The sequence below is a fragment of the Mollisia scopiformis genome (genome assembly GCF_001500285.1).
Source record: "Mollisia scopiformis unplaced genomic scaffold LY89scaffold_34, whole genome shotgun sequence".
In the NCBI taxonomy this organism is placed as follows: domain Eukaryota; kingdom Fungi; phylum Ascomycota; class Leotiomycetes; order Helotiales; family Mollisiaceae; genus Mollisia; species Mollisia scopiformis.
Genome location: NW_017263614.1, coordinates 299,390 through 320,522, shown reverse-complemented (window position 1 = coordinate 320,522; position 21,133 = coordinate 299,390). Strand labels below are relative to the sequence as shown.

The following is a 21,133-nucleotide window of genomic DNA, read 5'->3' as shown; positions in this document are numbered from 1 at the left end:
ACCCAAAATGATAGTGACTCTCATTGAGAAAAAGCCTGGGAGAATGATAGCGAGTACCACTTCAAGATAGGTCAATGTTGCAAAACGATCATACTGCTCAATGAATGGCAGTCCTCCCCAGCAGAAGCCTTGAGCATGCAGACTGAATGACAAAGTTTAACCTCCCGAGAAGCACCATTTGATGCCCAGAATGAGGTTCTGAGAGTATGGAGATAATTGAGGACCATGGGTGCCGCAATTGCCCCAACTAGGGTGCTGTGATATTTAGTGCCTCCCGCTTCAATTCTCTCAGCTTGAGGCTCCAGTGGGGGTTAAACATGGATGCTCAGGCAGCAGCAACGCCACTTGGAGTTCCTTATCAAGTGACCTTGAATTGAGTGTGCCCTAATCCTCTCGCAGAAAATGTGAAGCAATAATGCGAAGTCGGAAGCCGATCCGATTCGGTACCGGCTACCGGATTCCCGCTTCCTGTTTGAACCTTGCCCAGAGTTGCATCCAATTTCCCTTGGCTGACTGCCGAGGCGCATCATGCCAGGTTCCGGCATCATGGGAACACTATGATATAATCTCACGCGTCGAGCGCGACGTGATGAGGGGAATTGAGAGACACCTCTTGGCCATTGTGTTTTTGTATTCAGTATCTCAAGGCTCCTTCTTCGATCATTTTTGCCATTGAACCATCTCAACTGCGGCACTGTGTCGAACCGAGACTATGTTCGCCAAAGAGACACCCGATCCTGCCATACAAACACCAGCTAGGACTTATGAGTTCGGTCCTGAACCTGGGGCCTTTAAAGTATGGTTCGGAGAGCACGCAAACAAGAGGTTCGATAAAGTTCCAAGGGATTATCGACTCTGGGCTGTGGACCGCTCAACGACGAATAAGGCACCAAATGTAGACCCCAACATTATTACACAACCTGCAACGTGATTGGAACTATAGCTGATGGATAGTAGTTGACGAGATTCAAACGCCTTCACGATGAGTACAATGCTTGGCTGGCGACTCGGCAGAATCCTGTGATGAAGTCTGGCACAACTTCGACTCGCTCTGAGAGCATGACAGACCAGAAATCGATGCTACAGCAAATAAACACAAGGAAGCCAAGCTTTGTCCCTCAGTCTGTGCTGAAGGAGAAGGAATCATTTGGAAATCATCAAGTAAACGCTACCACGACTCCAGCTCATCCTGGGAGCTTGGTAAATCAGACACCCTTTCTTCCGCCAATGAACTCGAACGCGAGCTTCAATCCTCGTTTCCTGGTCAAGGAGAAGAAATCACTTGATGATCATCGATTAAGCGTTGCAGCTACAAGGAAGAACGACATCGAAACAAACCAAATGCAGGAGAAAACACTCTACCGAAGACAGCGCAAGGAGGAACAGATGATCAGAAGAGCCCACGTTTGAGGCAGACTCACCTCCCGTTTGTGATAACACCTATGAACAACGGATCAGTCAACACTCCAATGCCTAGATCAGGAACAAGGACACCTTCACACACCAAGATCCGACGAAGCTCGCCGAAGTCCATCACCCCTACCAGAGGGTCCGTCCCAGCAAACAGAAGTAAAATTGGTAACATGCTATCAACTTCGAAGAACGACAGTCCTCGAGGCAGGATATCAAGCAAGGGAACTCCAGCTGCTCAGGTTTCTGTACCTCAAACTTCCTCAGAGGCAATTTCAGAACTTGTTCCAAGTAGTCCCGAAGCTTGTACATCTCGGCCAAGAAAGCGGCAGAAGACTGCCCAACGGCCGGAGCCCATACCTGAAGATATATCGTCGAGCCAATCCTCTGCACATTCTCCTTGGCGTCGTCTCAGACCTATTGTGGTAATAGATGGCCGTGATCTCTGATTTGAGTGGGAAAGTGCAACAATTGATTGATGGAATGGGAAAATGGCTTCTGGCAATGGGGCTATGTTCAGTGATTTATGGCGTTGAGGAATGGAGGTTGGAAAATGCGTCGTGTATTTATAGGTGTTGGACCGCGAGGCCTGTTCATGATACCCATTTGGAAGGAATGCGGGGTTTCTTGATTGATTTGAGAATTGTTTAATCCTGAGCGCCATGAGAGGGAGGAAGTGTAACTTCTGGTGTCTCAAGCATGTAGGAATAGAGGGGTATATTTCATGTTTTTAACATCTGTGAGCCATCAGCTATGAACAAGGAATGACGATTCTCGAATGTGCACTTAGACCACCTTGACCTTGACCTTGTTCGGAAAGGACCAGACAATTCTATCGATGGCAAGATCCATTTTCATAGTGGTAGGAATAGACTTCTCTCTTTCTATTGCGAAACCAGCAAAAGCCAAGGATAACTCCATCTATAGTGTCACTTCTTCGGACGAAGCAATCACATCCAACCGCAAGCGAAAGCCAGGTAACCATGCCCAGCCTCTGGGTTTAGGTGACGACAAGTACAATCACTTGCCATCAAATAAGCTATTACAAAAGCGCAAAGGACACAGTCCTGAGCCCTTTCCTTCGAATCCAGAACCCGAGATCATGATAGGTTTCGAAGTAGATTCAGACGACGAGTGTCTTGTCCCTAGTCATCTGCTCCGAAAGCCGACTGTATTGCACGACAAAAGTGCTGTATCACACGTTGATTCAAGTCCGGTTAAGAAACGAAGAAAGAATGGGTAGGAAGAACAAAACCGGAAAGATCGTGCATAGCATGCCTCCAAAATCTGGCTGCACCCCCAAATATTTCAATCCTCGAGTGGAATGACATTTTGGAAAGCACGGCCGAGTTGAGTACACTCAGTTGGTTTTTGACGGTCTGCGACCAAGCGCACGAGATGAGAAGTTCTCAAACTGACAGAATGTCTCGAACACATCTTTGATCCGAGTGAGACCACGATCTGGCTTGGAATAACACCTCGTCAATTATGCTTCTTGAACAATGGTAAGAATGTAAGATCTTATATCCACATCACGACAGAACTCGCCATGTCCTAGGATTTTGGCTAATGATCTCAGGTGGTTGGATTCTACTCGCAAGTTGAAGAAAGTTACGAACAAGGTTGGTATAAGTGTTTTAGCTGGCAACATACTATGATTGAGGTCTGTAAGAAAGGAAAGGCATTTCAATTGCCTTTATCTCTCCGTTTTCCCTGTGCTTTTCAATGCCACAATGCGTTAATCCATGGAGGGGTATCCCTGACTCGACCAGTGGCTTTCCATTAGTGTGACGGCTACCTGCATCTCTAGAAGCAAACTGAAAGCATCAGAATATTAATAAATGTCAGCAATAAAGGTGGGTGCGGTGGGACTTGAAATATCTAGCTCGCTCGTTGCTTTGATATATATATTCCAAACGTTGCAAATATCAATTTTTCTCGAACACAGCTTTTTACCAAGTGTAGGGAAGCACACACGTCTGTTCTTTGCTTTTGATATCCCAGAGCCTAGGCCGCTACGATGGAACAAGGCACTCTAGACGTCGATGCCGAAATAGCTCGGAAGAAGCAGGAAGTTGAGGATGCTATTGAAGAATATGGTTTCAGCCGCGAAGACCCTGGAGCCACACTGATTTGGTTTGGAAAGGAGTATATGAACGAGCGCTTCGAAACGACCGACGACGATTTCAGACGATTCATTCTGAAGCGATTCGAAGAGGAGCCGTGGCACTACACTGTAAGTCAAATCCCTGGTGCTCAGAAACTCTATGACTGACGTGTATGAAGTTCAAGAAGTTCGCTGCTTTGAATAAGGTTTATAATGCGCATATCCAGCAGCAGATCCCGAAAGGCCGCAGTCCTCTCTCCACAATCATTCACTGGGGAAAGTGGAAGGGCCATGAGTTTCGAGTAATATACCAAAGCACATACAGGTGGAATTGGTACATGAGTCATTGTCCAAAGTACAAGCCTCTGCTGCTGGAGATGCTCCAACAGTACCGACTATGGAAGGCTAGCAGACCGAAGAGGAAGCTGAAGGAGAAAAGAATTGTTGGACTACACTCGAACCCGTGAGGAGAAAAATTGGGACCTTGGGATGATGCGAGTCAGAGTGTGGGCGAATACGAGAGTGACGGTGGATTTGTTGTGATGGATGAGAGTAGTAAGGGTGATGAAACCGAGCAAGACGACGAGGGCCAGAGTCAAAAGGATGACGAAGCTCAGGATGGAGATAGTAGTGGGGGAGATTGGGAGAGCAGCGAGAACGAGACTGGAGGCAGTCGTGATGGCTCTGCCACGGTGGAAACATCAGGCATCGAGGGCATGGATACTGGAGAAGCTGGAAGTGGAGATGACGGCAATGATCTGCTATCCTTAGATGACTTGCTGCTGCAGAAGAGCAAAGACCAAAGGAGAAGTCCTACATCCAGAGCAAGACAGAATCGTCGAACGCAAAGCAGATGCGACGATCCGGCCATGAATATTGGCTCTTCTCCGGATTCAGCTGCTCCCAAGACTCCGAGGCAAAAGAGAAGCACCTGGAAAACTTTTGGCACTCGACGACCAATGACTCCTGAGTCCCAAGACTTAGCTCGCACTTCTGCCAATGACTCTGAAGACGATGTCATCATGTCGGCTCGAGTGCACAATCCAACGACCCGAGAAGGAGACTATATTCACGAAAGGAGATCAAGAGTACTCAGAGCAGCAGAAACAAAGCCAGTAACACGGAATCTGAGTTCAGTGATGGAGACAAGACTCCGGTCAGGGTGGTATCACGGAGTAGAGGAGGAGTACCACGGTCCCCAAATAGCCAACGTGCTACAACCTCCTCCAAAGGAGCCACCCTTCACAAAATCACCTTCATCTTGGGCAATATATCCTACACAAGGACCATACCACCACGGAAAACTACTACTCCATCCAATCACCGACGGGCTCCAAGAACCCAAGCAAGGGCCACTTTGCAGACTCTTCAGAAAGTTAGAGACTCAGACCCTTACATCGAAACCTCTTCAGATGAGGTTATCACATCATCATGCAAACGCAGGCGAGACGATACTGATGACTCGCCGTCAGTTCAACGGCCACGGAAACGTACGAGACATAAATCCATCATGCCCGAGCCAAGATCCGAGACTATGATCAATCCAGCCTCGGAAGAAGACTCCGATGATGAATGTCTCGTTCCGCCTCATCTCATCTGAGGAATATGAAAGCTAGATCATACGGAATGGAGAAATGTCTGTGCTCTCTGCAGAAGTTTTCCTTGGTATAGTTTGCCTTGCCATGGAATGGGAAAGCGGTTATTTTATATTCATTGCTGTCTATTCAAAAGAGCGAACTTCCCCACTTTGGCGCTTGAAATTAACAACAAAGTCTCTTGCCGCGATATTCACCATTGTTCGCTCAAGTGTGTAGAAATGGAACTGGCCTCAACACTCCTCGCTGCTTAAGCGCCTGAATCCAAGACGATAAATACAAGGAGATTTCAAACTTGTAAAACAGCATTACAGCAAGCTTTCAAAGCCAATCCATGTGTGATTGTCCCGGTCGGCGCTCTTACAACCCTATGGCAAGAATTTGATGAATTAGTTGTTAAAAATGTCGCCTTGTTAGAATTGAGAGGACTTCTGATTACGTTCTTAAGTCTTAGAATATCATTTGTGTTAGTCTGTAACATGATTTGACAACATAATGAAAAGTTTGACAACAAAATCAACTCTTTCACATCCTCATCCATGCAAAGATTATGTAAATCCGCATTGCCGCATAGCACAACTTGAGGATACACGCAAGTGAACCACTGACCTTGATTGCTCTTTCTTCGATGTTGAACTTAAGAACAAGGAGCTCGAGATCCGTGATTGAGGTAATTTTATACTTGTTTGAAGCCCTAAGAAAAAGATATGAAGTGGCACAAAACGTCATGAACTTATTCACTCATAACCCATTTCCCCGAGGGCCAGAAGTGAATCAAATCTAAGTTCCAGCAGCGCCTTGAAGCACGCAACGATATTAGCCTGAGGACGGAATTTTTGACGTCACAGTACGATAGTCTGGTTATAAATATCAGAGCTGTTTTCTATTCATGAATTTCGTATCTGTCTGGCTCCAGCCCTTTACTATTCTTCCTTTAATGTTCCCGCTGTGATGGGTGACTTGAATTGTGCCCGGGTCTGAAGAGTTATACAGGACATGACTGTTTTGAAGCTAAAAGTAATTTGATAGCTATTGCCAATTCAAGTTTATGTCTCAATTGACAGTCATTGGGAAGTTGACAACAACAATAGACTGATCACCCTTGAAAGCAGAATAAGGATACCCCATGAAAAGAAGACGCATCGCGCGGCACCTGGGGGGTTTGTTCTGAAGAGGGACTCAATATGTAACTCTTCCTCAGTGCCAATATTCTCTTTGATAACCCGGGAAATTCTTGTATCAAAATTCTCTCCCTCAATATATCGCTCCACTAGATACCTCAAACTAAATACCCAACATAGAGTATTTTATCCTAGTACAACGGTTTAGCTATTATCAACTTCAAAATGATTGCCCAAAAATTAACAACAAAAGAATACTGCCCTCATCCTACTCTAATCTACGAAACAAATCCAGCCGTACAACCATCAATAACAAGCGCTCAGGCTGCGAGTCTGCTAGGTTATAGACCCCGGAATTATAGACGATTTAGATATGGAAAAGAAAATATAATGACGCAAAAAACGTGGAGATTGTACGAACTGAAGGAGGCCGTCGAGGCTCGTAAGACAGCTCAAGAGAAAATCGAAGCAGCAGAACGAGAATTGGAGGACGATCAAGCGATGAGTGAAACGATTCCTTGGAGATCGAGGACAGACGAAGTGAGAAATCTTTGCTTGTAATATTGAGGCAGGGGATTGCTGCTAGCATATCGACTATAGCTGTAGCTGCGGTGCAGATATAGTGGCTCCGGGTCCGGCTCCGACGCTCTGATACTGAGCTTGGGTTTAGTTCTAGCTTGATGTGCCTGGGGTGTGCGGAAACATCTGTGTTGAGATAAAGTGATAAGCTTTGTTGTCAAGAAAATTACCGTTATCATCAGGAAAATAATTTTCGTCGTCATTATAATAACTTTCACTATCAACACGTCTACTCACTGCCAACAACCACCCCATTAATCTGTCTCAAATCATACCCCTCTTCAGGGTGACTAGCCCCCTTTCGACAGGTACGGGAACTTGGGCCCATGGCTTGGCTGGCACCCGGTACCGGCACCGGCACTGGATCTCCCCTCTTCCCTTCAAAAAGTTTTTGACCTCTAGGAAAGCCGTCTGAAAGAATGCTTTTATAGAAAACATTATTAACGGAAATTCGGGGAACGGACGGAAAAAGAGAGGTGAATGGACTGCCGGGCAAACGGAAATCTCAAGAACGGACCGAAATCGAAATAAATACAATAACAGTTAAACAAAAAAGTTTCAAAAGTAAACCGAAGTCGAAGTGAATAAAATAACGGTCACACAAAAAGTGTCAAAAACGGACCGAAATCGAAGTGAATAGAATAACGGTTAAAATCTCTTCTGTCCGTTTGTCCGCAAAACAGAAACTTGATTTCCGAGGTATATAAACCCCCATCCCCGGAGCACAAACTCCGATTCCCCGATACAATAGCGACGCCAAGATAAAGGATGCAGAACCAGAGGAGAAGTGCCCGTAATACAATTACATAGGATGTTGTTGGGGTTATTGGAGTGCGTTTAATGGGGAGGAGGGGTGTGGTTTAGGGTGGGGGGAGGGGGAGGTTGGGTTTCGTTGAGGAGTTGTTGCTTTTAGGTAGTAGTTTTTATCGCGTAGTATTTGATAATGGTTGAAGACTTAATAACAATTAAAGATTTGATAGTAGCCAAGTATATGACATTAAGCAGAGGCTTCAGAACGGCTAAAGGGTCGACGATAATTAGAGACTTGATAACATTCAGAGAATTGTTGACGATTTAAAAACTTGATAGTAACCAAAAACTTCTTGATAATTAAAAACTTAATAACAACAACACCCCAACTCCAAACTACTAAACAAACCACCTTAAACTTTCCCACTACTGTCATTTACCTCATCCCCGACCAATTCCATCTTCCCGTATCATCACATATTTGTAAAACCTTTGGCTCTGTAGCAGAAAAAAACTTTCTTTCCGTAACAGGGGTAGGGGTTTTATAGGCAGACAGATATTCTAGAGTGCAAGTTAAAACTTGAAGGGAATGGGAAGATAGAGATAGATGTAGGATTAGGTAGAGTAAAGTGATCTTTTTTACTTCGTGAACGTAAAGCAGGAAAGGAGTCACGATGAACTGATTGTTTTCCCATGACTCAAGGAATACAGTGTACCCCGCTGATCATCTTGCCCCTCGATGTTCTTACAGAGGAGAGATTTTATGCTGCTTTTAAGTATCTGATCACTGACAGACTTTGGGTTTTATGTATGTGTTTTCTCAAAGGAATTGAAGCATTATGTTTATATAGTGACGAATAATCGGGGGGTGTACATAGGTACCTACCTAGGTAGGTAAGGTTCATTGTAGAATATGAGAACCACGTGATGGGATTTTTTTTGGAGATTAAAAAGAACTGGAAACGAGAACTCAAACAACGAAATCATTAATAGTCCGTCAATAATTAACAGAAGAAACAAGGCAAATACCCACAGCAAACAACTCAATAAACTTAACTCTCAGCCTTCTCACGTGAAACTCCTCACATGACTCTCCTCTCCTCTGCTGTCGCCTCTCCTTATTCTCCTCTCCCCGAAATAAACCACCAAGAATCCAACAAAAGAAAAAACCCCAACCCGTTCCTCGGCTCACCTCCTCTCCGTCTATCCCGAGTTCCCGGACATTATTCTCGCCCAGAAAACTCTATGTACTCACAAGAACAAAACTCGGAGTCTAGATTAAGCCCCGACTTCCCTTCTGTTCTCGTTGTTTGCAGTAGTTAGTTCGCATAGGTAGGTCACCTTGCATCATGCATCTTGCATTCGTCTGGAACGAAGGGATGGCCCAACAATAGCAAGGAAAGGTAGGTAGGATGGAAATTAGGTAGGCACAGAGAGAGAGAGAGGGTCGGATATTGTCGGTTAGTGATCGGGTAGGTTGGTTGGATTCACCAAGGCTGAATGAAGCTGGGACTAAATTGGAAGGAAGTTTAAATCACTGCCTACCTCCCGCATACGTGTGAATCAAAGCCGCAGTTGTGGCATGTTCTGGCTGTGCCGTTGTTGCACGCTCGACCGGATGCGGTTGTTTGTTCATTCATTGAAGCCTAATCCGACTCCTACCTCAGAAGAGGGGTGATACTTCGGCTCGAAACCATTGAATACCATACCATGTGACGACATACCCGCTGTCCCCCATCATTGATACTGTAGCTCGAAGAATTTTCCCCCGACATCGCAAATAGTAGATTCCTTATTGGTAATACTCAAGTAGAAGTGTGGAGAGGAGGCTTTTTCTTTCACTTACTATTCTCAAACTACTGTACAACTCGAGACAAGGCCGACGTCAGGCTGCAAATCTGCTTCCTAATGAAGAGGTCTGGAATCTGCGGTTGGCTTCCCGGTCGGGACCCGTTGAGTGAGAGCCTTCTAAAGCCGATGTTGGTAGGATCGATGATCGTTCCGTTTTCAGGGTACTGCTGGTTCGTGTAACGGTGACGCTGTAATTTATCCTGTGTGTGGTCTCAACGAACAGGGTTTCAACGGTCTGCGATCGGTGCCTGAGGCAAGAGCGAAAGAAAGAGAAAAAGATCTTCGTCTGAAGTGTGGATGTGAGGCTAGACTGTTTGAAGCGTAGCGGCGAAGTATTTTTAATGATCGGATCGAATTTCATTTTCCGTTCCGGGGTTTGGGTATTGGGTTCTGCGCTATTTCTTTTTTAGGGTTGGGGAAAAGTGTCCTGATTTCTTGTTGAAGATGGATGGCGAAAATCATCTTGATGGTAAGACATTTCCTTCTTCCTGGAGAACTGATGATCTCGTGATGGATAAAGATGAGGAGGGTAAGATTCGCGCGGATGTACTGTACTGTATCGACGAGTCAGGATTGGAGATGTGGCTTGGAGAATCTTCAACGCCACCTGGATAGAAGCCCTAATTTGCTCAAGGTTTGCTCAAGGTTTGGGACTGGGTAGGTTCGGGTTGGTTGCCATCCCTTCCACACGGCCTTCGTTCCGCGGATTGGGTGATTACCAAGATACAGGAAGGTTGCGTGTGTTATTGTCGGGGATAGATGGACTCAGGGAAAGTCCTTGTGTATCATCAGACAAGATGGGACAGGTACAGGTGTTCCATCCTTCTTCATTTTAAAGATTCATCCAAGATTGCACATATACTCGACCAGAGCGTTACTGTACTACTCGACTCGTATGCACTTCGTACCAGTGTCTCGAAGCTGCTGCGAGTGGTGGCCGTAGTTCGGACTTAGAGATGGGGGAGCAGGAAGCCATCTCCGCTCCTCGCGCCGTTGAGAGGAGAAAAGAAAAAAATTGCACATGATGGATGGGATGACCTCGTGCTTCCTCGTGCCGACCGGGTCGACTGCATGCAGGTCCGGATGGATCTTCCAGAAACTCCCTTCCACTTTACAGGCAATAATAGAAAGCCCCCCATCTATTATCCATACATCGCACGCCGCACTCCTGACCTTGAAGAGATAATTAATAATATGGGGTGAGGGGGTTTGTTGATTGTTTTCGGAAGTTCTATTTAGGATCCAGACAGGATGGTACAGATAGTTACACGAAGAGGACGAGGTGTGTAATAACTGTGATGGCTTCCTATTTGTCGGGACCACGGATGGGGCGTGGGCGTGATATTAGTGTCTCTAGAAAAAGGGACCAGAAATGGGATGGGAAAATATTGCCGTGGTCTCGCAGATATCATCGATGGATGCATCGGGAGGAGTTCGTGGAGGCATTGGTTATTGATTGATTGATTGATTGCTGGCAACGTCTCCCTCGGCTGTCGTCTGGCAGGTCAGGTCTCACAGGATTTGAGATTGCCATCGCTGATGACTGTCTCTCTCTCGAGTCATCCATACGACAGACGATACCATGCTTCCGGTCCTCCCATCGATGGTACTCTCCCGTAGGCAGCTACCGATGAATAACAAAGGTGCAAAAGGATTGACCAAAGAAAGTGGTGACGAAGAGATGGCGAGTAGTTTCTTCACGGCTTGCCTAACTTGCCTGCCAACGATCCAGTCATGCTTCATCGTGAGATGAGATGACGGATGATAGTCGCAGTTCTGTTGGAGATCGGGAGGCGTGGTTGGTCAGAAGGGGTTGGCCACCGCCTTTCTTCACGTCGGATGAGCGTTCGTGAGCAGCGTGAGAGTGTGCCAGACCTTTTGGGGTGTGGGATGGGTATGGGGATGGTGTTGTAATGATACAGCGAGCAGCGCTCTCACTGGTTGGGGTGCTGCGGAGGAAGCAGGCGACGCTGAAATTACGAGGCTGTCCCACGGGTCCCCGTACGCACGCAGTGTCAGCACAGCAACACAGCCAAAGGGGGATGCGAGAGACGCAAGCAGCAGCGAGTCTTCCTTGTGAATCCTGTATGAGTGGTGTTTACGTAGGGGGGGGGGGGGGGAACAATAGCAAGGAGGCGATGCTTCGTGTGTATCAATCAGACTCCAGAGCCGGCCACCCAGAAATGACTGTGCTGTGCTGTATCCCTCGATCTCCAGCTGCGACGAGAGGGACCTAAGAATAATTCGATTGTTGCTGTGAGGGTGTCTGTAGGTGAGGTGATGCTCATAATTTCTGGATCCTTTTGTCTAGACTCCCACTTCTCCTTGCCCCAACACTGCAGGCCAAGAGTCCAAGACGTCGTTCCTCCTCATCGACAGGGTTTGTAACGGACCTCGTACAGCGCTGGAAAATCTCGTCGCTCACACACAGGGCGAAGAAGGAAAGGAAGGAAGGAAGCGAAGGGTGACTTTCGGACTACTAGTAGTAGACCAGCGTAAATGTATGAGTGGCCACCAGGTTCCAGCGGGTCTGAGTGGTGCATATTTCTCTGGTGCTCGTTTGGCTCTGTCTGCATTACAGTATTCTCTGGTACCTCTTTGGCTGTTTCGACTCAGTGGTGACTCGAACAGTGCTCCATCAGTAGCCGGACCAGTGAACAGGATGGGAATAAGGAAAGCTAGCAAAGGAAAGGGAAAGGGAAAGGGAGGAAATTATTGAGACGGAAGTCAGTTCAAACCAAAGTCAAAGTCAAAGTCAGGGAGTAATCTTCGCTGGGTCAGAATTCCGTCCGTGGAGCTCTTCTTGCACTAAAACATAAACGCTGCACAAATTGCTGCATTCGCCTCCACCTGCTCCTGCTCCGTTCCTCATCGACCCTTTCGACCCAGACCCGAGCTAAACTCTTCTGCCTCCACGCTCCTGCCCACTATTGGTCTCCTGGCCACCAAAAACCACCACTTCCGCCGACAACAGCACGCACGCAGACGCAGCACTCGCCGCTCGCACTCCACACGACCCGGTCCCACATATTACTCCCACACACCCAACCAAGCCCCCCAGTCCCTACTTACCCAAGGTCGCAGCCCCAAGTCGCAGTCCCTTCTTCCTGGTGGTCTCCTGGTCCAGTCCCAGGCTTCCCGATCGCTCCCTCGTTCCCTTCCATTTCCTCATCAGACCGACTCGTCTTTCCGCCCTACCCTACCCTGCTCCCTGCTTGTGCCCTACCTACCACTTTGCCTCTCTCCTCTCTCACCACCACTCCTTCATCATCATCATCACCACCACATCTCCTCACCTTTTCTCTCCCTCCCCCTAGGTGAGAGTCTTCAACAGTCGTCAACGCTTCGAATCTCCTTTCTCCTCCCTCCGCCTCCTCACGAATTCTCTTCTACCACTTCCTCACGACTTCGAAGGAGATCACCGACTTTTCGACGTCAGGTGCAGGCCTACACTTCCTGCGGTTCCGACTTACTTCTTTGGTGGCAGATTGCCCTGGGGCTTCCGGAAAGCGGTCTTCTCACCACGACCCATTAGAACAAAAGGTGTGTACAATTTTACAATTAGGAAGAGACTCTGCCACAGCATCCTTCGACGGCGAACGACGCACCCTCTCATCGGTCTGGAATTGTGGTTCGGCGCTCCTGGTCGGCTTGTTATGATCGCGACCCCTTCGAATAATATCCGCCCTTCTGCCCATTCAACAACAGTCTGCAAGCCAATCTACATTCCTCGAACACGAAAATAACTCTACACCACTCTCGTTTTCTCCTTGCTTCATCCGCACTGGCGGCGTTCGCGGGTTTCCGAAACTTTCCTTCACTTCCCACGATTTGCGTGTCTGAGCCTTGTCACAGAATTGGCACTGTGCTCGAAACTCCATCGGAACAAACGCTAACCAGCTTCAAGAACATACAGATACCCCCAGACTCGAAAAGAAACCCTCCGCCGCATGGTAAATACGAACTGAACTCGCGGTACGGTGTTCACGCACGGTCGCTGGGACTTTCTTGTCGTTACCATTGTTTCTCGGGTGCCGGTCAAAAATTCAATTTCACGACCACGCCAGCTTTCCGCCTTTACACAATTTTTTCGAGAAAATAGAGCGACAACCGATGGCAGAATAATTTTCAAAATCTTCGCTCTCTCCAACTTTCTTCCTGTCACCAACCACACACTCTTCGGAATTCTTCTGACCTCGCGAGCTTCGAATCTACACATTGCGTCCTTTCGCTACTCTCCTCGACCTTCGCAAGCAAGAAGAAGCTTCTTCTTGCCAATACGACCGAGATTCTCCTGAGTCTCCGTCGTCCCCTCGAACGCTCAATCATGATGGCTTCCGGTGGTGTGTGCGCCGTGCTCGACTACGAAATTGACCAAATGACGGAGTATGTTGCTGAGATGGCTCAACGAATCGTCCTACCGACTTCTCCTGTCTCTCCAGCATTCCGCAAGTTCGTCTCTGGCTTGCTCTCCTCGACTCGACTCCCAAGCACGACCATCTTGCTCGGTATGAACTACCTCGCGCGACGCATGAACATACTGAATGCCGCTGGTGGACTCACAAAGTCGTCCGATGGCAATGTCTGGCGTATGCTCACCATCGGTCTTCTGCTGGGTAGCAAGTTCTTGGACGACAACACGTTCCAGAATCGCTCCTGGTCCGAGGTCAGCAGCATCGCCGTCGCAGATCTGAACCTCATGGAGCGCGACTGGTTGGAGGCAATGGGATGGAGCTTGTATGTCAATCTGGAAACAAGTGATGACTTTCAAGCATGGCTGCAGAGCTGGGCAGAGTGGCGTGAAACCAAGAACATGCAACGCAAGGCTACTCTTGAGCGTCTTGCACCCATGCCTCTTGCACCGATCGATACCAACGTTCAACGACCACGCCAATACTCGCACAACTACAACGGTTACATCAAGACTGCTTCGCACGAGCGTCCCGAGTCTGGCTACCAATCTGCCTACGATCAGACTGCTTGGATCAACAACTCGTATCCTACTCCCCACCTCACACCTCCCTCCGCCCCTGACTCTGGTCTCAACACCCCCGAGTACATGAGCGCGACAGGTGGACCTTCCCGATACAACGACTGGTCTGTCTTCAACTCTGCTGCGAGAGCTGCGTATCAACCACAAACCTATGCTACTTACATTCCTTCCCACCATCTTGCTGGCTACCATACTCCCTTCATCTACCACAACGGTTATGCAAACCCGAGCATCTGGGACCACGTACCTCAGGAGTGTGGCTGCCACGAATGCCACCCTTATGCTAAGCAACAGCACTTCATGGGACACGGATACCACCAACAGATTCTCGCATAGATACGGTACTCGATACGTTCTTGAAAAACATTCACCTTCTCGATCACGTTATTACAATTCCTCGACATAATACCCTTCGATGCCTAGCGCACGTCACAAAAGTCCATTCGCAATTACATTTCCTTGAGCGTCGTCATTTCAGCGCGCATTACGTTCCGAGGTGTCGACCAAATCTGCGGCTTCAAAATATGATAATACGCATAGACGCACCCATCACGATCTCGAGTTGCGTGCGCTCCCACACGTGGCTGCCTCGATCTTACGATTTCCCTTTTTCATTTTGATAATGGCGTTGCATCAGCGAGTTTTAGATTTTTCGTTTGTCTTTCGAAACAGGATGGCATTAAAGACTGGAGGGAAACCCAGTCAGGTGTTCTGGGATTCTGGGAGAGGGCCCTTTGCTCTTTCTGCTGCGAATTAATTTGTTTTCCTTTCTTTGCACATTCACGAATTTGCGGCTTAGACTTGGACTCGATCGGTCGGGTCTCATAAAAAAACATATGGGCTGCCGAATTTCTTCGGCTTCGCCACCCAGAAATTTGTAATTAGGCGCATTTCTTTGCTTTCATTTGTCTCAAGACATTTGGAACCTTTTTTTCTTCTTGTACAATGATTCGAGATTGGATTCTCTGTGCTGGCTCTCGTTCGCAGGAGAGGCGGCATGCACAAAATCGGGGTGGGAAATGGGATGGTCTCTGCATGGCTTTGCTTTTTGCTTTCATTGCTTTTCGATTCGACACAACGGCGCTTCGACGGACGGAATGGCTGGTCTAGGCTGGCTCTCTGGTTTCACGAAACACCGAACACATACAACGCTTGGGGGTCGCGCGCATCGCATTTGAAAGACTGGAGCTGGGTGGGAAAACTTTACACATCTGGGTTCTGCTGTGGTTACTCGTTATTTTCCTTTCATAAGACATGATGGGGCTTGGGTGGATTGGGGCTGGTTTTTCTTACACGAGGGAGGGAAATCCTGGCTTGGGTCAGATGTGCATGAACCTGTCGTTTCCTCGCATGGCTTGGGCTGAGCTTATGGAATCGTCTTCGGAGCGAGCGAATAGGGCTGGATACGAAGTTATGATGAGTGTGAACAAATATTCAAAAACCCCTAGCATAACTTTTTTTCCTTCACTGCGCGAGCCATTGGGTTGGCAACAGCGAAATTCCTGTCTTTCGAGAGGTTCTTTTTCTTTCACCATGAGACGTGGCCTGTTACTTCTCTCGCTCGCTGCCTGGTCTTCTGCTGGCTGTGGATGGATGGGATGGGATAATGGGTCTTAGAATTAATGGAAATGGAAAGTTGAACCTTCGATTGATGATGAATTGATTACATGAGCACGTGATCGACGAGTATCTCATCGAACTTTATTTTTGTGTACTGCCTTGCTGACACCCTCTTCTCTCAATTAGGATTCTCGACTCGGTCACAATGACTGCAACAACTCCCTTTTTCGTCCAATGTTCCAATTTCCTCGACATCGAATTCTTCTCACGTGCCTTTCCTCCAGCTATTCAGACCAAAGGTCCCCCTCCTCGCTTGCTTGCTTGGCTTAGCAACGAAGGTCTTGGCATCGAATGTATCGCAGCTAGGGATATCTTACCGACTAAGCTAATCGCACACGCACACACACACAGATGATGATGGATGTAGCGTCATAGAAATGGAGGAAGGGAGGGCTAGGGCTTGATACCTTTCCCTTCGTTCAGTGCCATCCATGGTGATCAGTGATGACGGGAGCCTGGAAAGTTCTTCAGGGGGGGGGGGGTGGATCTACAGGTCTAGAGGAGTGGAGGTGAGAGGTGAGTGGGCAGGGAGGCTTTTGGGATTTTGTGGGTTGTTAGGTGTGGAATGGGTTGTGGGAGCTTGGTGGGTGGTGTGTGGGGAATGGGAGGACAGGAGGGATAGAAGGGAAGGAAAGGTGAGTTTGGGTGAGAGGGGGTTGATGGGGGGGTTTATGGTTAGGTAAGGAGAGGGGAAGGAAGGGTTCGTTGTTTTGTTGTCTTTGGAGACAAGTTGTCCTTTTTTTTTTTTCTGCACTTTTGCGGTTGTGTGAGATTATGCATGCGTCAAGTGATGGCGATGATGGGGTGGTATTTTTGGTATTGTGAGAGGAGTTGGAGGGTTAGATGACTTGGTGGGATAGGGTGTTTGGTTGGTTTATTGGGTGGGGAAGCTTTTTTTAGGGTCAATTGGATTTGTGGGTTGGGAGGTGAGGTTGAGGTTGGCGATGATAGTTGGATGTTGGTACGTGTGTGTTGTCTCGAGAGAGTTTTCGTTGTTGTTGGTTATTTGCTATTCTACTTGCCCTTCGAGTTGAAAGATAGTAAGTAGTCCTTGTAAGACGAACTTGGAGTTCGGTAGATGGGAAAGTAGCATTTGGAAGTTTACCATACATGATAGGCTAAGTGGCTCGTTAAGTGCTCCGATAATATGTTGCTTTTCTCTCGTCTCGAGAGTGGTTCGAGCTATTGTTTGTGCTTGTATTCATATTTACATGATTTGATTCCTGCGGTACTGTCATAGTATCACGAACGACCAGCGCGTTCAGCGCTGAATGCGCGGGTTGCGCAAATTGCACAGCCAACGCCCGTATCGCTAATCTATGTTGAACCCGATGTTGCAATTGGAACTGTTCCTATAAGTTGCATTGGTTCTGTAGAGCCAGAAGATGAACAGTATTGCAGATATCTTCTAATGGGAGGATGCTGTTGGATTGAAAGGTGAATTAGAATCTGCGCGAAAGTTCGGTGCCAGTTGAAAATGCGGCATAGCAACGTGATTTTTGCTCCCTTTTCGATCCATCTCTTGGTCTAGGTATAGCAGGACATCCTCCAACGATATCCTTCACATTATCGCCTTGTCTGTTGCTCCACTGTTGCTGCCTGGCGCTATGGACAGCACCGTACCGTTTCCGTTGAACAACGGCCAGCCTAAGAAGAGATAGCGTTTTAACTCCTCGTTGAGATAGCAAGTTCAAAGCTCGTAGATGTTCCCTCGAGCGAAGAAGTCCTGAAGATAAGTAGGATCTCGGAACAATGGTATGCTCCTGTCCAAGGGATGGGAACGATGTTTGACAAGTTGCCCGAGTAGTGATACATGTCTGTTGAGAGCTTCATGTTGACTCCTTGTGCAGAAACGGCACGACGGTGGTTGGACTTTTGGTAGGCGCACGTGTGTATTCTTGTGTCATTCTCTCTCTATGCGGGGTAGATTTCTCGAGCACAGCCAAGGTGTGTAACTGGTGATGAATGGGTGTCTGTGGTGCTTGCTCTTTTGCCTGCGACTTTTTTCCTCGCTTCGCACGCCCGTCTTCATCTGCCCATTTCTCCTCGAATAAACCCGCAAGTGCTTATGTCCATTTTCTCATAAGCACATCTTCTAGCAGTATTGCTCATATTTGGAGAAATTGCGACCTTTTTACTGTTTAGCTATCTTTCCCATCAACTACTTGATCAAGATTCGCGACTATGCAGGGGCAATTTACACACCGGTAGGTCTGAGTAATTAATGTTCATTTCCACTAATACTGCCACCACTCTCTCCGTTCTGTCACATAAGCACAAAGCGCGATAAGAGAATTTTTTCTTTAGTTGAGAGAATGTACAATTATGGTTCGGACCGAATGAAACTGAAAATGTACTCGATGGGGTTGGAGGCTCAGGACAGCAAGCGAGAGTAATGGGATCCATGGACTTTAGTGCTAGTAGCCCGTTGACAACACATACTATCCAAACCGTATGGATTGATACGAATATTATGGGGTTGTGTTTCCTGGTGGTCTTGAGCAAGTGTGTTCCTTACCTTTTGAGAATTGGTACTAATACTCAAACGGGGATCTTTTCTGTTTCTCCTTCTCAGCACCCCTCAACATCTCCGTTCTCTCCCCGTGCTCCCCCAATTCCTCCCCTCCTCCTCTTCCTACAGTTAACGCCAAGTACCCGCCAGGCCCACCATCAGTGTTTAACGCAAGCCTCTTTGATATATACCCGGAAATTAAGCTTTGTCCCTCGCCGCAATTTCATATGGTCTTGAGTCCTGCTTGTATGTTGTCAAGTTTCAGGAGATCATAACAGACTCAGAGGGCGCGTAGCACCGAAGTATCTTCAAGTTCGCAGCTTTGAGATGAAATTGGAAAGCCGCAGCCGTATTTCCAGAGTATTAAAATGTGATCCCAGAGATTTTCAGACAAGGCTGTGAGGCAACAAGTGACACTGCTTTGGATCGAGCAGGGTCGCAAGAAACCAAGACAAATTTTTCTATTGGCTCTACCTTACCACAATTTTGCGGCAGCTGAACTTGACAATGTGAGATGCACTGCATGAAGTGGCTTTCAAAATCTAATCGCAATGAAGTACATGTTACCGCCAACAACCAATAGCTAGGTTGTTCGTATCACTTATCTTCAGCTGCCAGAAGCTGAGAGATTAACAACAACTGTGTCCGGAGACTAGTGACAGCTCGATACTACAACGATAACAACTCTTCTGTGTCGACTGCTTTATTATTACCGTTCCAAAAGCAATCACTGATCGAATACCTTCGTCATGAAAAAGTCGTGGAGTCTCACGTTCTACCTTATATTCTACCTGCCGCACCTCCTTGTTGCTACGGATAGTTTGAATACGACAGCAGGATCCGACGAGCTGGCACACACAAACGTCGGATGGATTGATAGCCCGTCGAGGCGGGGAACTCTAACGCTTGTTCTTGGTTGTCTCTCTACTATTCTTGCAAGCACTTGGGCCGTCCTGCACCTCAACGTGCCAGCCCCAACCGACGATTGGAAAGTTAAGCTCATCCGAAAAGTTAAGTGGATGACCATTACCATATTATTTCCGGAACTAGTCCTCTCGAAGGCCGTCTGTGAACTCCGGCTCGCTGTTGCAGATCAGTACGCCATGCATACTATGGCCAAACCACTGGACGATAGGATTAAACGAAAATGGAAAACAACGCAGATCGTCACTTTCGAGAGGGTATTCGATAGTTGGCTCCCAAGAGATGAGCGGGATGACGGTATTAGAACGGTGGTCTACCAGTGGGAATGGAAGATTGACGATGTAGGTGGAGGATTGAAGTTCCTACACTGGCTTTTTGGTCTTGAAAAACACGCCGATGAAGTCAATTCCATGGGAAATACACAGTCTCCAGGCAGATACAATAACGGAGACATACAGGACAAGATTGGCCAGGGGGAGATCCAAGTCGTCGCTGGCCCAAGAGTTTGCGAATATAAAGTTATTCGAACTTGGACACTACTCCACTCGTACTACCTGAACATGGGCGGCCTACACATTTCTAGCCTTAACGATATCACAACCAATCGCCATTTCGACAAGTACGATCCTGTCACAAACGGTCGCCCGACCTTTCCCTTGACTACACATTCGATTTCTGATGGCAATTTATCCTTACTCGAGCATATCACTTTGGATAAAGCGGACATCGAGGACAAAAGCAAGGCTGATTGGCTCGTAAAGACATTCGCAATTCTGCAGATTGGATGGCTTTTCATTGAGGTTATAGCTCGCAGAGCTAGCAAACTTCCCCTTACTCAGCTTGAGATTGCTACCACAGCTTTCACAGTCACCGCAATATTCACATATGCGGCAAATTGGTGGAAACCTAAAGATGTTAACAGCCCAACGATTCTGAAAGGGCCGACAAAGATTCCTTCCAATGAAGACAACCGCCTCAAGAGCGTTTTCTGGACTCAGCTTGATCCTGTGCGTCATTCTATAACCATCCACGACAAGAGAGTAAAGAATGACCTGGTATGGGGCACGGGAATCTTTTCAGGCATTCTTGCTGCTTCTTCTCTACTATTTGGCTGCATACACTGTCTCGCATGGAATTTCGAGTTTCCGACTAAAGCCGAACATTTGTTGTGGCGAGGTGCAAGTATTACGACTGCTTTTCTCCCAGGTCTCGCCCTCGGAATGAAATATTTATTTGGACGATTCCGCTATCGTAGAAGAGGAGGACCTCAGGAAATGATTCAGGAAATGATTATGAGAATACATGTTGCATATATATCAATGATCGTTTCAATAATTATTGAGGTTTTATATAGTATTGCGCGATTGATTCTCATTGCTCCTGTCTTTTCATGTCTTCGATCAGTTCCTGATGCAGTATATAATAACATAGTGTGGACCAGCTTTATACCAAGCTTTTCTTAGATTAGTATATGTTTCTTAATTCTACGTTTGCTTTTTGTTTCATTCACTTTGAACGGTTTGGCGATGCTATTTTCTGTGGTTATGCTTAGGATCGCATAAAAAGGACATTTTCAAGCAATTACTCGAATTCAAGCTTCAGAGGGGTCAGAATAGATTCATGCCTCTGGCAGCTGGTGAGCCGTGGACTAGAGTGGGCAGTTTCGGTTCC

General features: G+C 47.2%; 6 protein-coding genes across 6 annotated transcripts; all 6 read left to right on the top strand.

The window, feature by feature from the left end:
* The first annotated feature begins 613 nt into the window (after positions 1–613).
* Positions 614–1,537, top strand: LY89DRAFT_348618 (uncharacterized protein). The gene is made up of 2 exons (XM_018206904.1): positions 614–895; positions 958–1,537. The coding sequence occupies exons 1-2, from the start codon at positions 713–715 to the stop codon at positions 1,408–1,410; spliced, it is 636 nt and encodes a 211-aa protein (XP_018062393.1). The 5' UTR covers positions 614–712; the 3' UTR covers positions 1,411–1,537.
* LY89DRAFT_742331 (uncharacterized protein) lies at positions 1,443–1,859 on the top strand (the record flags this gene model as incomplete). The annotated part of the gene is made up of 1 exon (XM_018220810.1): positions 1,443–1,859. The coding sequence occupies one exon, from the start codon at positions 1,443–1,445 to the stop codon at positions 1,857–1,859; it is 417 nt and encodes a 138-aa protein (XP_018062392.1).
* A 1,475-nt stretch (positions 1,860–3,334) lies between these two features.
* LY89DRAFT_725369 (uncharacterized protein) lies at positions 3,335–5,133 on the top strand (the record flags this gene model as incomplete). The annotated part of the gene is made up of 4 exons (XM_018218972.1): positions 3,335–3,646; positions 3,697–3,980; positions 4,023–5,007; positions 5,065–5,133. Exons 1-4 carry the CDS (start codon positions 3,431–3,433, stop codon positions 5,131–5,133), a joined length of 1,554 nt encoding a protein of 517 aa, XP_018062391.1. The 5' UTR covers positions 3,335–3,430.
* Positions 5,134–13,743: 8,610 nt separating this feature from the next.
* On the top strand, positions 13,744–14,742 carry LY89DRAFT_600552 (putative meiotically up-regulated gene 80 protein; the record flags this gene model as incomplete). The annotated part of the gene is made up of 2 exons (XM_018210162.1): positions 13,744–14,079; positions 14,134–14,742. 2 exons carry the CDS (start codon positions 13,744–13,746, stop codon positions 14,740–14,742), a joined length of 945 nt encoding a protein of 314 aa, XP_018062390.1.
* Positions 14,743–15,296: 554 nt separating this feature from the next.
* Positions 15,297–16,511, top strand: LY89DRAFT_691337 (uncharacterized protein). The gene has a single exon (XM_018216288.1). The coding sequence runs from the start codon at positions 15,661–15,663 to the stop codon at positions 16,021–16,023; it is 363 nt and encodes a 120-aa protein (XP_018062389.1). The 5' UTR covers positions 15,297–15,660; the 3' UTR covers positions 16,024–16,511.
* Positions 16,512–19,287: 2,776 nt separating this feature from the next.
* On the top strand, positions 19,288–20,925 carry LY89DRAFT_742328 (uncharacterized protein; the record flags this gene model as incomplete). Its single annotated transcript, XM_018220809.1, has 1 exon — positions 19,288–20,925. One exon carries the CDS (start codon positions 19,288–19,290, stop codon positions 20,923–20,925), a length of 1,638 nt encoding a protein of 545 aa, XP_018062388.1.
* Between the last annotated feature and the right edge of the window lie 208 nt (positions 20,926–21,133).

Excerpts from the sequence above, each read along its gene's own strand:
- LY89DRAFT_348618 (XM_018206904.1), top strand. The coding sequence starts at position 713 with ATGTTCGCCAAAGAGACACCCGATCCTGCCATACAAACACCAGCTAGG. Across the intron at positions 896-957 it reads CGACGAATAAGGCACCAAAT|TTGACGAGATTCAAACGCCT; the intron begins GTAGACCCCAAC and ends GATGGATAGTAG.
- LY89DRAFT_691337 (XM_018216288.1), top strand. The coding sequence starts at position 15,661 with ATGATGGGGCTTGGGTGGATTGGGGCTGGTTTTTCTTACACGAGGGAG.